Source organism: Augochlora pura, chromosome 10 (assembly GCF_028453695.1).
Source record: "Augochlora pura isolate Apur16 chromosome 10, APUR_v2.2.1, whole genome shotgun sequence".
Taxonomy (NCBI): Eukaryota; Metazoa; Arthropoda; class Insecta; order Hymenoptera; family Halictidae; genus Augochlora; species Augochlora pura.
The window spans coordinates 25,920,227-25,937,733 of record NC_135781.1 but is presented as its reverse complement, the minus strand read 5'-3'; the positions used below and the strand labels follow the sequence as shown (position 1 = coordinate 25,937,733).

At 46.9% G+C, this 17,507-nt stretch overlaps 1 protein-coding gene across 7 annotated transcripts in view; it reads left to right on the top strand.

Annotated features, from left to right (window-relative positions):
- LOC144475575 (bromodomain adjacent to zinc finger domain protein 2B) overlaps nt 1–17,507 on the top strand; it is a 257,990-nt gene that overhangs the window by 236,457 nt on the left and 4,026 nt on the right. The window contains exons 15-30 of one of the 7 annotated variants that reach the window (XM_078191600.1): nt 704–1,366; nt 6,025–6,090; nt 6,962–7,006; nt 8,024–8,077; nt 9,942–10,140; nt 10,789–10,908; nt 10,986–11,559; nt 11,857–12,076; nt 12,137–12,887; nt 13,174–13,434; nt 13,522–14,020; nt 14,109–14,343; nt 15,377–15,498; nt 15,635–15,776; nt 15,901–16,031; nt 17,165–17,449. In XM_078191600.1, coding sequence (XP_078047726.1) covers nt 704–1,366; nt 6,025–6,090; nt 6,962–7,006; nt 8,024–8,077; nt 9,942–10,140; nt 10,789–10,908; nt 10,986–11,559; nt 11,857–12,076; nt 12,137–12,887; nt 13,174–13,434; nt 13,522–14,020; nt 14,109–14,343; nt 15,377–15,498; nt 15,635–15,776; nt 15,901–16,031; nt 17,165–17,449 — 4,367 coding nt within the window. Of the gene's footprint in view, nt 1–703; nt 1,367–6,024; nt 6,091–6,961; nt 7,007–8,023; nt 8,078–9,941; nt 10,141–10,788; nt 10,909–10,985; nt 11,560–11,856; nt 12,077–12,136; nt 12,888–13,173; nt 13,435–13,521; nt 14,021–14,108; nt 14,455–15,376; nt 15,499–15,634; nt 15,777–15,900; nt 16,032–17,164; nt 17,450–17,507 lie in introns of all 7 variants that reach the window. The other 6 variants (XM_078191598.1, XM_078191604.1, XM_078191601.1 and 3 more) reach the window with 6 other exon arrangements.

Sequence of the window (17,507 nt, the reverse complement as noted above, 5' to 3'; positions counted from 1 at the left end):
AAAGGTCTCGTGAAGAATCGGTTCGACGAATCTCGCCGATCGAGGAGGACTGTTTCAGGGTGCGCGTTCCGTCCAACCATAATCGACCGCGATTCGCTTCTTTCTTTCCTTCCTGAAGTTTTATGACAATATTTGAAGGGAAGACAGTCTCTTCTGCGATCATGTTTTAACGCGATCATAATATCTTTCTAGGATCCTAATAGACTTTCGCAGACTAACACACGTTGCAAAATAATTCGAGCTTGTAACACGTAGCTAGAATCCAGAGCATCGGCCAGTTGTCGCACCCTGGTCACAAAGTGATCGGCATAAACAGTGCCTCCTCTCGATCAGAGACATCATCTGCAGTCAGTTTTGTTGCGACTTTCAGTTGGTCGCGAATCTGAAAAAAGGTTCAACCTACCCTCTTCACAGAGAGACCACGCCACGAACCCCACCACCACAACCACCACCACCATTATCACCACCACCACCGTCACCACTACCACCACCACCACCACCACCACCACCACCATCACCACCACCACGATCACAACCCACCACAACTAACCCGCGCTCTAAACGAGCGTCGTCGGTCCTCTCGCAGAGGGCCGCGCTTGTTAGAGAGCGACGGGTGGCAACACTCGCACGCGACCACCCGACACGTAACGAACCGTCGATTAACACGATCGATTATTGGGCATCCCTAAACCTACAAACGCAGGGTCGAAAGCGGCTCGCGTTCACGATCAAGCAGAAAATGAAGATCATCCAAGAGATCGAACGCGGCAAGAGCAAGAGCGACGTGGCGCGCGAGCTGGGTCTGGCTAGCAGCACGGTGGCCACGATCTGGAAGAATCGGGAGAGCATCGCGGAGAGCTGGAGGAACCGCGACATGATGCAACACGCCGACCCCGAAGACGGGAAGAAGTCTTCGTCGGCGGGCGGGCTGTCGTCGGGCTCGACGGCCTCGAGCCTGGCCTCGGTGAGCTCGTTGCCCTCGTTGCCCCCGTTGCCGGTCAGCAGCACGGTCCTCGGCAACGCGAACACCCCGAGCGCCGCCGCGGCCCCGCCATTACCTGCCGCCGTCGTGGTGCCGCCGACGGTCCAGGTGGTGCCGCCGCCCCCGCCACCGCCGCCCCTAACCCTGACGACCGCCTCGACCACGGCCGCCGTCTCCTCGTTGTCCTCGTTGTCGTCGTTGTCGTCGTTGTCGTCGTTGTCGTCCTCGTGCGCCCCGTTGCCGTTGACGCAGTCGCAACCCACCACGCAGCCCACCACGCCAACCTCCAGCACCGCGTCCACAGGCACCACCACCACCACCAACGCCAGCATGGACAATACCCAGCAGGCCCAGACTCAGACGCAAAGTCAGGAGCTTCTGGAGGTAAGATCGTCGTATTGACGCCTCCTCAAAAATACCCCCCAAAAACTCCATCCCCCGAAAGACCCGCTATGTTCGGACACCCTAGGCTTGCGTCCTTCACGGACAAGAGAATCTCTCCAGCTTGGGCCGGGGATTCGGGCATGGGGGTCGCTGATGGAACAACGAGACTCGGCGTCGATCCGGTGGTGCTTCGATGATAGACAATTGGAAATGGTCTTCGGACACCTGCGGTATTTTGTATACTTGGAAGAGAAGCAAATGGATTTGCAGAATCAATGGATTGTCGATTCTGCGATGAGTACAGCTCTTTTGTTGTGAGGCACAGTCGTTGACGAGCCCGGTACACCCAATCCGCAATGCTCGCAACGTAGAGGGGTCTGTCTCCTTTCGAGTCTGTGGGACCCACGAACAACCTCGTCGTTAGCCAAAAGAAAAGTACGAACGAATCAATGTCCATAGAACGCCGAAAATCTTTGCTTCTCACAAATGTCCAAAACCCAAACAGGACCAAAATTAACGATGTCGGTGGGTCTAAAAGTATTCCCATCCGGCAGTTTATATAGCCGTGCTAAGATTCGGGTGAACAAATATTGAAGAAGAACCACCCCTGAGAACCGACCTCGCGCAACATCCATCAGGGCTGTTACCATTCGCCGTATCCTCCCCAACGATTGTTCTCTCGACGTATTCCATTCGAGGAGGAACTGTGTATCGCCTCACCTCTGCCTCGACGGTTCTCTAAGTCGCGAGACCCGCCCGCCCCGCATCATCATCGAAACCCTCATCGACTTCATGCTCACAATGAACGTTGACTGTTTTATTCCCCCCCACGCGATTCATTGGTCCACCGTTTCTCCCAGCCCCGTCTTTTTATTTCGTCTGTTTCCACGAGGACCATAAATGCGATGGACCTTTCGAGGTAAGACTACGATTGCCTGGTTTTCTATGTTGTCCTCCATATTTTGCGACTCGTAATCCCGATACGCCCCCCCACAACCGCCCAACCATCTCCCGATTCGCTCATTATAACCCTCACCGAATGGATTAACTTTCACTGTGAACCACCAGAGGTAAGATATACAACTAGTCATTCTCTCTCTCTATCTTACTTTTTTTTTTTAAACGTTACATCATGTCAGTTTCATATGTGTATGTGGCCATAAAACATTCTGCGTGACCGATTACATTCGTCATTTTACATCAGCCACTACATCCCCCCCCTCAGAGTCTCGATCTTCGAACGCGGTTTACTAAATCATCGTCCAGTTTGCTATCGTTTCGACCGTTTCGTTTCCGGAGGATCTCTTCCGGGGATGATCCTCGTCACGGTTCTTGTCTCTTTGTTTTCACGCGCGTCGATTCCTTGAGCGACATGCTTTCTTCTTTCGAATCGCGTGTCGTCGAGGCGAGCTCGTCGAGTATTTTTTCTTTTTTTTTTTTGGAAAACTAAGAAATTTGACGGCCAGTTTCCCCCACCACGGAGAAAAACAGAACTTCTTCGTCGATCACGAAAGAGGAGACACCACACGACACAAACCGCGCCACGCATACCAAAACGCGCACGCGGTGCTTCGTAGGAAACAAAAAAGAAAACGATGGGTGATACCACTTAGTAATGTTAAGTCCCCCGCTGATCGCCGCAGTCGAGGCCCTCTTCAAACGCAGAATCGAATTGACGCTTGATAGATGCTTCGTTTTCCCTGTGTTTTTCATATTCTTGCATTGCGAATGCTCCCGCTGCATCGACTTTCGTAGAACTCGTGCGCGTCGTCACGTTGTTAACTATTCTCCTACACGAATAACAGAATGCCGAGGTTAATTGAGAATCGAAGTGATCGAACGAAGGATTACAAGCTCGCCGATTGCGTTTTGAAAATGACACTCGACTCGAGTCGATCGCTGCAGAAGGATCCGAAATGAGACAACTGCGACGAGCTCTTTCACGCTGGACGTCCAAATGTGACGACGAAAATTTTCGCAGAATACGCGAGGCGAACGGAAGTATTTGTTGACAGTTCGAAAGATCTGAGATTCCGATCCGATAAGATATTAAGAGAAGATTTCGATAAGATTTCGACGATCCAGGAGAGATACGTCTACCGTGAAGGAGCTCTCGAGAACTCGGAACTATAGCGGTCGATGCTGACACACTCTGATAATAGATTAGCAAAAGATCGAGGAAAGTATCTGCGCATCCAGTAGGCCGAACAAATGGTAATACCGACTGTCGTAACGCTATCCTGTGCTTCTCCTGTCACTATACAAGAAATAACAGCTAGCTACATGATTATCCAGCATGCCGTAATTATTATTTTCCGAGTATTTTCGCGCGTGTTCCACGGCGGATCCGTCGGAGGAACACCGCTCTGCCGGCGTCGTCGTGCATCGCGAGGACCGCTTTCTGTTTTTTCCTTTTTCCACGCTCTCTGTTTTCGTTCTTCTCTGGCTATCGATGACGATTGAGCATAAATCGCGGCCCGCGAACACACTCGAGCAAAATCGGAGTTTAACCGATCGATCGTGCGCTGCGCCTCTAATTATCGCTATTACCACCATCGCCCGCTGTTATTAATATTATCGCACACGAAAACCACCGCCACGATCACGTTCTCTCACAGCTCTGTTCGGATCTCTGCGTCACGAAACAACTATCGGCTTTCAGCGATTTATATATAACACACTGACAATACACATAGATCTGACTATGTGCATAACCATAAAAGGCGAGTATTATTCTGCTTGGCTCCTGCATGCGCTGATTATCTCTCTCTCTCTTTCACGATTTTTACCACTTCTACGGCTGTGTTTTCTCTTCTCTAATTTACCGTACTACCCGATCTTTTTTCTCGTACACTCTGGTTTCATTGTATTTCAAACGTTTTTCTGTATAAAATGGTGGTGGTTTATACATATTTACATATACATCTATATGTATGTATATTTCTCTTTATATATTCTCACTTTGTATTTCTATCTCTCTCTCTTTCTCTCTCTATCTATCTATCTATCTATCTATCTCTCTAGATATATATATATACATATTTATATGAATATTTTATATATTTCTCTGGTAGTTGGTCAGAAGCTTTCGTTTTCACGAACTCTCTTTGTTTCCTTCCGTTCATCGTACACACTACACAACATTGTTGAACAACTCCGTCGATAGTTTCACGGAAACGGAGAATCGTTTTTTTTTTGTGCCGTCTCACTTTCTGCTTGGCTGCTCTTTTTCTCGACATTATGTATAATATATCACGAGGTTTTTTATGACAGCATGCCGATCTCGCTACCTGTTTTCTCTCTCTCTCTCTCTTTCTCTCTCTATCTATCTCTATCTCTCTATCTGTCTTTGATGGGGTGTACATGGTATTTTTGGAGGGTGGGATGGGTTTCTCTTTGTTGTGTCGTCCAATCGAATTGTTACTCGTAAACAGGACCACCCTACGTTGAAAAAGAAAGAAAATCGTTTGTCGTAGTCGAGGGGGGAGACAAGCGATCTCTCTCTCTCTCTCCCGTTCAAATCCGGATTGGGAACACGAATGTTTCTTTTACTAGAGTTTTTTTTTTTTTTCGTTGTTCCGCGGGTAGAGTATGACAACGTCACTAGACATCCTTAGAGTAGTGCTTGTCACCGAACTCTGCTGACATAGTCGCGCTTCTACACGTTGCTTTTCGAATCACTACACGAAGAAGTCGGGGAATCAGAGTTCGAGACGTTACCGCCAGGGTCCACAGATATTACGAAAGTCTCGCCCGATTATTACACATACTCTTCGGTTGTCCGCGAAATGTCGCGATCGGGGAACAGACGAAACAACGTTCCAGCATTTTTTTTATCATTTTCTTTTGTTCGTTTCGAAGCGATCTTCTCCAGAAAAGAAATCGTAGCATTCGCGAATGTTCGTTGTAAAGTACAAAGAAATGCAAAGTAATTCGCGAAATTGTCGAGCAACGCTTAAGTCTGTTGTAGAGAGTATGGTCGCAAAATTTTGAGGTGATACAACGATGTGTAACGCTACAGATTAGTCAACCGTCTTCGTTCTGTTTGCAATGATTAAACGTTGAGAAAAGTCAATTTGAAATCACCCAGGAAATACACAGCGTTATAGTGAAATAGCATACGGAAATGAAACACGAGCGAAAACATGGCCGAACGCGTCGAGCGCAAAGATGGCGCCTCGCCGCGCATTGAAATCGCCGGAGCAGCGTGTTTATGCCACGTTCTCGATTATGTTACATTCGACCGAAGCTACTCCAGCGATCCAAAATTACAGTCTGCCCGCCCACCTACACGTTCCACTAAAAGTTATTCAGAGCTACGACAAATAAAATCGTGTTCTCGAGACCCTTCGGAATCGTGTTCAATGCTACCTACGAGACATCCCTTTGCTTCGAAGAAACTCGAATTCCTGGCGACCAAGTTCAAGTATCGGTGTTCCTGTTCTCTGAATCATCGATAGAACGATCGTATCGATTAGTCGCGATAAGTATTGAGCATCGGGACGACGAAAGAATAACTCGGAATTGCCCGGAACGACAGGCTCCCGTATCAGGGCGAAAGATGAAAACGAAAGAAAGCAAAAATTCATTCTGTAAATTTGCTCACGGAATTGATATTGATGGATGTGAGTGACGTGTGTATATGGCATTGTGCGCAGGCCCGGAAAAAACGGCAGGAAGAGCTGGAGAAGATACGGCTGGAAGAGCAACAACGGAAGCAACAGGTAATCCTAAAATCGTTGTTACACGCACCCTCTAACTCTCTTTCTCTCTCTCTCTCTGTGTGTGTGTCTCCCCAGCCCTCGCCTCGCCGCCACCGGTAAAATAAAAATTATCGAGAAACTCGGCCGACATATTTTCGCGACGCTCGCAAATGTTATTCCGTCGGGGGAATTCACTTTAGACGTGTTATTCAATTTGCGCGCCGCCCGCGCGAACAAATTGCATTTCCCTTTGCGACGGGATATCCGGTTTTCAAATTATTTTCAATTAGAACTGAATCTATCTCGTGTGAGGCGCGTTACCCGATTGTCCGGGAATTATCTCTTGATCTTTAATCCGATCGCGTTGGCGGTTCAAAGCGAATCCCGTTTCATCGTTGCCTGCCTCGAAAACATCTCGACTCGACAAATTATCAATGCGCCTTTGATCCGCGATTCTTGCGCGTTTACATCAACGAGTTGCCGTCGAGTCCTCGCACGTTTAAAAATCAAGTCATTCGCAGCGATTTTTAAAGGGCGGAATTCTTCGGTTAACCCTTGCGCGTTCTTTCGTGTAAAAATTCACGCGTTCGTCGTTTCTGAACAGCTTAAAATCTTCGGGAGCGCAAATTCGAACGTTACAAATATACATATAAATGTATACGATCTTCGTACCTCTCGTTTCCGAAGGGCGTGCGAGGGTTGATAGTTAATAAATCGAGAAAATGAAGTCCGCACTCGTTCGTGGATGTTGTTCGAGGCGTTGCCCGATAAATCGCACCTCCCCCTCAATTAGACCCTTCGATTATCCGCGTCGGAAGCCCCGTTAAACGCGAGTTGCAACACGCAGTGTGGTAACGACGATGATAAACCAGAATTAATTCTGATTTCGCAGGAACGAGAGCTGAAGCGGCAACAGGCGGTCATGTTGAAGGAACAGGTGAGTCCCATAGATCACATCAGCCCCTAGATCGTGTCATTGCTGTAGACTAGACGGTGTGCGTGTGTGTATTCCGTAGAAATATTAGCTTTCGTTTCATTATCTCCATCGCTTTCGTTCATCGTTTCTCGTACTAATCTACGCGATATCACAAAGTCCGTCTGATTACCTTCGCATTTCTCTTCCGGTACGTTCTCATACGCGATTATTATAATATACTCGAATAACCATTAACGTATCCATTAACCGTTCCCAGCGGCACGACCGCCGGGAAACACCGCAGCCTATTTCTTTCGCGTTCCTCTAATTACACCGGTTACCGCGTGGCATTCGTTTCTAGAACACAAAGCTGCGGCGACGGTGAGGAGATCATGATGTTGCGTTACTCGATTGTACTCGGTTTATCTCTGCAGATATACACTCTCTTCTCTCGTATTATCGTGTTCCGCCTACTTCCGGATGCAGCGTTGCCCTTCGCGGTTGTTCACCGCTGCTTTAACATCGACCGGCATAAGCAAACTGTGCTTCGTCCGGTCAGAGCGGGCCTCGGCCGTCAAGCTCAGGGTAGACAATAGTTGTTCCACCTACTTTCTCTCGGTTTGTATTCATAGATATGCTCTGTCGAACTTTTGTTAAACGTCTGCTTCTCGTTCTGGTCGTTGCTACGTTGCTACTCGTGTCTTTGGCTACGAACGTAGATCTCGTGTACCAACGAACGTGTATTCCTTCGAACAGAGTTAGAGACTTTTTTCGAGAAGGAACTGTCCCGGCGGAAATTACGAAACGTAGAGATTTTATAAACGAAAATGATGATCGTGGAGATTTTCTTATTTGTACGAGATCGAAACGGTGTTATATTTTGCGAGTTCGCGAAGTAACTGTCAAGGAGAACGCGAAACGAGGAGAAGCATAGTCTAGTTTGCCCGGAAGCGTTTTAAACCGTTCGCGATACCGTGAAGTACCGAACGTGGCGGTAATTTGAGCACTGGTGGACTGTGGATATGTTTTGTGCCGCAGATGTACATGCAGGAGCTCACCAAGCAGCGCGAGATGCTCTACACCGTCGAGCTGGTATGTCTCGTACCCAATCTAGTTTAATAAGACGACCTCACTAAACGGTAACCGTGTCCAGCGGACCTTAAACTGCCTGCGCAAACCCCTGTCCCGTTGACGATCACTAGATCCGTTGCCCTTCGATCGAACCGTCCGCTAAAGTCACAAGACTAACGTTCGTTTATCTTGCCCACGCGGTCGATGGTTCCGTCGATAGACGATGGATCTAATAATCGTCAACCGGACGAGGATCGACAGAGAAGTTTAAGGTTGGCACGAACAGCGAGACGATCGCGTCGCAGTCGATCTCTCGTCGAAGACGTAACATTCTTGTCGATCTTCGGCGAACGATCGGCGAACGATACCGTTTCTGCTGATTTTAACACCTTCCCCGACTCGTTGGCTGTCGATTGAGGCGTGTCCATCGAGTTTTCAGACCTCCGTCTGGTTTTCGGAAAAGTTCGATCATAGCAGACCTTTTTTTATCAGTCGAGTCCATTCGAATCTTTACAATTAATATTCATTGTATTCTTAAACCAGGTTTGTTTAGATCAAAATTAATCCTTTTATTCGACTCGATATTAATAATTGACTGCCGCACAAAATCAGAATTTCAATGAAATCTTTGTGACTCCGAATCACAGAGCTCGCAATTCAAAGACTAATCGATTTCTCGATTCGATTCAAGTTGAAATTTTTTCCGAGAACTCAGCGAACGAGGGACACACGACGAGAACACAGGGTGACAGCTTCGCAAATCGGCAGCACACGAGTGCTCGGTCAGACAAAGCTCTAACAATGTACAATTCGATAATTCTCACAATCGGATTTCGCACTGATAATAATTATTCGAAGGAAGTTGCCCGCGCGACTTCCCCGAGCAGCTTCAGCCACATTAACATCAGCTTTTCGAGATATCCACGTTCGCTAACCAGTAACCGCGGTGACAATACATGTTCGTGACCAGTCATACATGCATCGTAGGCGTTTCATTTCGCTTCGTTCACACCGATCAAAGTGTCTCACGTAATTAACGTTCGAAATCTCGCCGCACAAACTAGTTTGGACAAAGTTTTTCTATCGTTCGACGAGCCTTGTCATCCCAGTGGGTCATTCCTAGCTTCATTGATCTTATCTTTTACTTTTATAATTTTTTTATTTATCAAATAACATCCAATTAAAATTAAAATAAACTACTGAGAGTGCGTAACAAGCTCGTAGAGTAGTGAAGCTGTTTACTGTGGGACCACCTTTGTCTTTAGATTGTCTTCGGACATAATTAATTTTATACATATTTCTCGACTAAGACAATTTCTTTATTCAACAATAAAGAATACAAAAGAGTAAAAGGATTTAAACGGTACAGCATCCCACAATAAACGGTCTACACTGTACAGCAAGAGAAGATAAAAGTTTAAGCGGTTTTTTAACTTATTACTTCCATCGTTGACTAAAGAAACAAGTTTTGCCACTTGGGTGACAGCCTCGCAAAAATTTGCAAGACAGTGTTTCGAATCGTGCATGCCGGACGCTGAAAAAAAAAGCGGCGGTAACCCGTTCGCCGGTTCGTAATGATCGCAGCAGCCGACATAATCGTGGAGTGTGGTTGGGTAAAAACAGTTTGCACGAGACTTTCTGACCAAAGAAGAGAGACGAACGGATCTCGGACGAGTCTACTACATTGCATCCGTGTATAGATCACTGTCATGCGTAGCTTCCTGAGAAGTATTTGGGACGGTTGTAGAGTTTGCGTAGCCCGTGCGTGCCAAAAGTTGTGCTTTCGAACGAGTTGTCACGAGACCTCTTTTGCCAATGCTGCATGGACGTGCAACCCGGCTCGCGTATTCGCCTCGTTCATTTCCTTTCACTGGGTGTACCGTAGGAAAGAGAGAGAAGGAGACAGCACATGGCTCTGGTCCGGGCGTTGGAGAACCGCCGGAAGATGGAGGAGAGAGAGAAGAAGCGTCTCGAGGCGAGGGCTGAGAGAATAGCGTCGAAAGAGAAGCGCGCCGAGCAGAGGAAGATGGAGATGGAGCTGATCGAACAGATCAGGAAACCTGTCGAAGACATGGAGCTGACAGGTACGTGCTTACACCGAGTCGTTCGAGTTCACCGGGGTTTAGGTTAAAGAATAAAAATCAATGATAATAATATTCATAATAATATTAATAATACTGATATTAACATTATCAGGGGGTTACCCACGTGAAAAACTAGAACTGAGAATACTCGCTATATTCACAATATAGTAAAGAGTATATACCCACGTGGGAGCTTAGTGCCAAGAATCCCCACGTGGATCTCAACGTTCTAGATGAACAGCTTATTTAAACTCGATCTAAATTCTGTGATACTGACAGCGAAGATCACAAAATTATTGCTAGTTTCATTAATACATTCAAGTGTCCTGTAAAAAGGGTCAATCGCACTAAATCTCGATGAACAGAAGGAGGTTCTAAAAGGCAGTGCTGTCTTAGCAAATCGAGGAGGAGCATTGAAGTTGATAAAGCTGAGTGACGCTCGGATTATGGATCAATCCGTGTGCAACTTTGTGTATAAAACATTAAAAACATAAAAGGACCATATTTGTAATCCATTCTCGAAAACGATTGACCCATTTTAAAGGCAATAAAGCAAACAAGCTTATGTTGAATATTCTCGACTTAGTAGACATTTTATACAGTAGAAGGAAATCATATTGACGAATCATGAATTGCTCTTGGTTTCAGATCATAGAGCGTTGCCGGAGCTGAAGAGACTGCCGGGACTCAAGCTGTCCGGTCAAGCCTTCTCGGACATCGTGATGGTGTTCGAGTTTCTGCACAATTTCGGGGAAACCTTGGGTTTCGGTGAGCAATCTTTTCGCACTTAATCGCGTGTCTAACCGTTTCCCTTCGACCCAGAAATAAAGAACTTGTCTCACCAGACATGGACTCGCTACCGAGCCTGAAGAGTCTCCAGCTGGCGTTGCTGAACGACGAGGAAGCCGAGGAGGAGATGCTGTCGGTGATGACGCACCTCCTGGTCTGCGCCATAGAAGACCCCGGCATCCCCCAGCCAGCTAGACACACCACAGGCCTCGGCCAGAGTCTGCGACAGGCTGACATAACGCACGCGAACATCAGCGAGGTGCTGCGGATTTACTTGTACGCGAACGCTACCGGCGAGGTGAAGGCTTTAACCGGCGTCTGCCTCGAGAGGGAACGCGACAAGAAGTTCGCCGATCATCACCAGAACGGCGGCGACTACGCGTCCACCTGTTCGGGCAAGAACGCCCAGTTCTACGAGCATCTTCACAACAACGAGACCTGGAGAATGTCCGAGAGACTGAGGGACAAGCCGTTCCTGGCGCTGAACCCGACGCACAAGGCGCAGATGCTCGCGTTTCTATGCAACGAGCTGCTGCAGAACAAGGCTGTGATCAGACAGATTGAGGGGAGCTTGGAAACCGTCGCTCAGCTCAGGAAGGAGAGATTCGTTCTGGACACTAAGATCAGAAAGTGAGTGCAACGTCTGGAAACGATATCGAGTATATTGCGCAAGCATACTCCAGTACTTCTTATAAAAGGCTTTACGAAACCTGAAAATACTCATCCTAGGATTCGATATCTATTTGTATAGAATGTATAGGTTTCGAGTCTAATTATTGAGACGTTACTACTTGCGTAACTTGGTTATCGAAATTGACTTGGTTGTGTGAATATATATTGAACTTGATTCTATCCCTAGCAACGACAGGACCAAATAGACCTAGTTAGGTTCTTTGTGAACGCTAAACGTTTCGTCTTTGTCCACAGGCTGAGACAACTGCATAGCCGAAAGGTACGGATGGAGGCGGTTGGCGTGATCGTGAACAAGACAGGGGACACGATCACCATAGAGAAGAAGGAGGTCGACGAGGAAGGGAACTCGACGTCGACGGCAGTGGGAACGACGCCCACCCCCGACGAGAGTCATCACGAGGACGAAGTCGAGGACATGTCGGAGAACGAGAGCGAGGGGACTCAGCCTGAAGAGGTAAGTCTTCGAGATATTAATTTTCCAGACTCTGTACTACTGACCCCTTGGTCGTTCAAGGAGGAGGACAAGAATTTATCCGGCGAGGAACTCGGCAAGAAGTTGGACAAGCTGCTGAAGCAGTCGGAGGAGCAGCTGCAGAAGCTGAACAGCTCTTCGAAGCAGCTCCGCGCGCACATATTCGGCCAGGACAGGTACTGGAGAAGATACTGGGAGCTCGCGTGCGCCGGCGGAATCTTCGTCGAGGCCATGGAGAGCGCGGAGCCGGAGACCTTGGAGTTGCAGGCGGAATTGGATGAAAAGTACAAAAACATGCCGATCGAGGAGAAGCCCAAAGCGAAGCAGGAAGATACCAAAGGGAACTCCGAGAATCGGGAAAACGAGGCGCCGAACGACGTCAAGGAGGAGAAGAAATACAACTCGAACGAACAAGAGGAGGACGTCAAGCCGCAGTTGGAGAAGACGAAGTCGGAGATGGACGACGTCAACTGCAAGAAGGAACATGTGCAGAATTGCGGCACGGAGAACTTTACGAGTATCAAGGAGGAGAGGAAGCACGAAGTCGACGGCATGAGCGACGCGAAAACCAACGTCACGTCCGAGGAGATCAAGCAGGAGACCGAGGTGGTTAACATGGATGTGGACGTCATAGTCGAGGATCCTAAGAAGGAGCACGAGGATATGGACGAGGACATGAAGCCCGTGAAAGTGATGGAGGATAAGATCGTCGAGACTATTCCCAATGGCGACAAGTTCAATCATGTGAACAATCTTCATAACGGCAAGGAGCTCAATGGCACTTTCATTTCAAGTAAGACCCCATCTCATTTCTTTTAAATCGGGCTGATTGCTACAAATGCTTTAATATGTTTATTTATTCATTTTATATAATACTAGTGTTATTTTTACTCAGGATGGCTTTCAGCTTACAAATTTCTTTTTATTTCATGCTTCTTCATACTTGATATTTAATACCAAATTGACTTAATCTAAGTTATAATATTTTTCTATAAAACTATAAATCTATTTAATTTTTATTAGTTCAATTGTTACCCCGGCTATGGATCTGTTAATATTGCTTTTATTTCGAATCGCAGGCAACAGCAACGAGCCCAGCTGGTTTTCCATTCTGCCACGCGAGACTTGCGACACACCCGGACCTAGCACCAAACAGATCTTCGGGATAGCCGAACCGACTGAACTCAGAATACCAGTATTCCCACCCCCGGCTAGTCCCAACTACGACAGGTGCGACAGTCCGGCACCTTTGATTCTGACCCAAGACGAAGCGGTGCAGCTCGAGTACCTGAAGGTGCACGGCCTGCCGCCTCCTGGAGAAGCCAAGCCTGTACCGAAAGGTAGAACTCCCTACATTTTTTAGCTGAACTAACTTATCAAAGCTAATGGAACAACCGAACTAACAACTGCATCAAATCAATGTTTAGATCTACGGTACGGCTGGTGGAGAATAACGGACGTCGACACGTTTCAAGAGCTTCTGGAGCATCTCCATTCGCGCGGGGTGCGCGAGAAGGAGCTGAAGCGCACAACGTGGGCCACGATGGAGTCCTTCCTGGCCGTAACAGGCAGGATCAACGTGGACCCCGGCAATCTGACCGCTACCGAGCTTCAGGCGACACCCGACGAACCCGACACACCGATCCCGAAGCCGGACAACCCGGAGGTTTGGAGCGAGCAAGTCGCGTTGCGCGTGGACGCACAGCTCTTGGAGCAGGTCGAGGCACTCGAGGACAAGGTTGCGAACGCCAGCATGCAGGTCAAAGGCTGGAAGCTCCCTCCGCGGGCGGGCACCGAGGAGGCCGAAGAGATCGAGAAGCTGAACGAGATGGAGAAGATCAGCGCCGTCGAGCAGGCGCGGCAGAGGTTACTCTCCTTGGAGGCAGCGATTGAGAGGAGATACCTGAAGCCGCCGTTGGGAGTCTGGTAAGGAGAATTGCCATCGAACGCGGCACTGTGATCGCGAAGTGCCTTGAGTCGAGGGTGAGATTTCGAATGACCTATGATGTTCTAGCACCGGAGATCCAAACCTGGCAGCCCTGAAGGCGGAACAAGCAGCAGCCGCGAATGCAAGCTCGAATAACTCGGATCAGAACAGTCAGACCCCGGTACCCCAAGAGGAGACAACGCCTCGGGGATTGAACAACTGGCGCGATGCAACGGCACGAGCACACACGTCGGCTCAGCTCGCCATGGCGCTATACATGTTGGAGGCCAGCATCGCCTGGGACAAGAGCATCATGAAGGCTGTGAGTCTAACACCAGCTAGAAACTCGGTCTGCGTCAAGCTACGAAACCGCTGCGTCTCACTCAAAGCTACCAATCAGTACAATCAGCTATTGACTACTTCTCAGGCCTCTGTGGGTATTCGCACTAACTTACTAACCAAGCTATCCTTTATCTCCTTGCGTAAAACTATCGCCCGTCCCGCACACAGTGAACCACAGGGAGCATATCGGTTTTAATTTTGACTGTTGGTTCTCTACAGGGGCTCACTTGAAGGCTCGTTGTGTTGTTCATATTAAACGAAATGCTCTTCGCGTGGCACTTCTTTATTATATTATATTATATTATATATATATACATATATTATGTACGTTTCGAATGAAAAAAGGTCTATCGCCAATCTATTTGCGGGTGTGATCGATGCGGCAGCTGTTATATTATCGTTTGTTCCGTTCAACTTTGATCAATGGGAATACAAGCGTGCGATAAATCGTGTGTTGATAATGCTCCGGCGATTACGAACAGATATGATGCGTTAAAATGCATCGGATGGTGGTCAGAGTCTAACGTAACGGTAGCATGCCAAGGAATATGCCGCTTTATTCATCTAGTAATATTTTCCTTTAACGCTTCGTATTTTTCCTTCCGCAGAGTATCTGATTTCGTTGTTTATTTATTACACCTGTTACTCCTGTTGTTCCAAACGAAATGCATATCGAATCGATTTTTCGTTTTGTTCGAAGTATCCGATTTGATTTTCACAAGGTAACCAGGGATCGAATTGCACGATGGAGATGTAAATATACAGCATTAGCATTAGTTATTTGTTAACCGGATACATTTGAACATCAGCTTATATCCCATTTTAATTGTGCCTCGGTGAATGATCCTTTTTTCCTTTACATTAACATTTATTGCATCGATGTAATATTTTTGTTCTTTTGAACGCTTTACCAACGGCGCTTAAACATTTCGAACGTCACACTTTCGTTTCACATAGAGACATCGTATGCCATGCTATATACTAAACTGCGAGAGCTTTCTTTTCTGTTACAGAACTGCCAGTTCTGTCACAGCGGAGACAACGAGGACAAGTTGCTACTGTGCGATGGCTGTGACCGTGGCTACCATACTTACTGCTTCCGTCCAAAAATGGAAAACATTCCTGATGGTGACTGGTGAGTATCGCCCGATTCGAAATTCGACGAAACCAAATAAATTGCTATTTTATCTTATCAAATGTACTTTTATTTCCCTTGTGACTTAACCAACCCCATCTTGTCCACACTGATAGATCGCTTTAATCGTTTTCAGGTATTGTCACGAGTGCATGAACAAAGCTACAGGCGAACGAAACTGTTTGGTGTGCGGGAAGAGGGTTGGTAAAAACTTAGTGCTGTGCGAACTCTGCCCACGCGCTTATCATACCGACTGTCACAATCCTGTTATGCCAAAAGTGAGTGACATTTATTGCATGTTTACCGAAACCAGTCGTAAATTATTCCAATTTTATCCTACGTAGGATTATCGTGTGAAACGCGTACGGGAGTCCATTGGCTGACGCTATATTATGGTTTCAGATGCCAAGGGGAAAATGGTATTGTTCAAATTGCCACAGTAAACAACCAAAGAAGAGGAATAGTAGTCGAAGGAGTCATACCAAAGGGGGAGGCACCAGAGAAAGTGAAAGTTCAGATCATCCACCAGCTAGGTGATTACGTTAAAACCAAACAAACATTGTCGACTCGCTGGCTTGACAACGTTGTTTCATTACGAATGTACAAGTAGACGGAACAGAACACACACAGACACACACAAAACACAGAGCTGATACCAGGCTTGAAACCCTCACGATATACCAAGTAGAATACCCGACAAACGAACAATGGTGAACTTAAATCATTTCAATCGTATCGAGTACGAATAAAGAGTACAGTTAGAGAAAAACGGTTTCGAAACGAACGAACGTATACACACGTAAACACACACTATATATATATATGCGATTCTACCGACTTCTATATAATTTTATGTATATATGCATATATAGATATATCCTCGGCTCGTGTCGTACACTCGTCGAAGAGAAAAATTGTTGTTGTATGGAAGTATTTATATACCGTATACAGGGTGTTCCACGACAGGTGTTAGCTGTAATAACGCTTCTACGTAAAAAGAGAGAGAGAGTGTGTGTGAGAGACACATCACCGATATAATAGAGAACTAGGCTTTTCCCCCCGTCGTTTCCACTGACGCGCCCTGTGAACTAGAACTATATCTCGTGTGTCAGGTCCCTTCGTAGGGACACCCTGTACCCCTCGTGCAGCGTGTTGCTTAACGATCATCGGACTATGGGATGGGTAGTTTCTCAGAGAAATTCGTCGTAACGGTGTAGAGCTGGCCTTCGGCTTCTATGAGTTGCTCGAAAATGACTAGGGGACGAACGGCGAGAAGTGTGCGAGAGGCGGAATAGAAAAAAAACCTAAATATATAAATAAATAAATAAATAAAAAAAAAACATGGCGAGACAAAATAAAACAGTAGAGACGAGAGACGAAAGAGTCAAAGAGACGAGATAACTACTCCATCGAGAACAACGTACCCGTCTCAAACGGACAAAAAGTACATATATAGAAAGTAAAAGTGTAACAAAAAACAAAAAAGTAAAAACCAAAAAAAAAAGTATAAAAAACAAACGTAAAACACGCTCGAGTCTTAGCGCATTCGTCCAGAAGCTTTTGTGAATCGAAAAAAAACGGATAAACAAACAAACAAAAAACCTCCTGCGAAAGAGAAAGCTAAGCTACACGGTGCAAATAATTTCTCTGTTGTTTTGCGTCGCAGTCCAACGCCGTCAACGGCATCGAACACGCACGTAGAGGACGTCAGTTCATCGGAACCGGCAACCCCTACCGCGTCGCCACGGAAGGAGGGGAACAATAGGACGCTCACGAAGAAACAGCAACGAGAGTTGGCTCCGTGTAAGGTGCTACTCGAACAGTTGGAGCAACAGGACGAGGCCTGGCCGTTCCTTTTGCCGGTGAACACCAAACAGTTCCCGACCTACAAGAAAATCATTAAAACGCCCATGGATCTCAGTACGATCAAGAAGAAATTGCAGGACTCCGTGTAAGTTGCACGCGTACCAACGACTACTACCCTAGTTAACTAAAAAAAAAAAAAAACA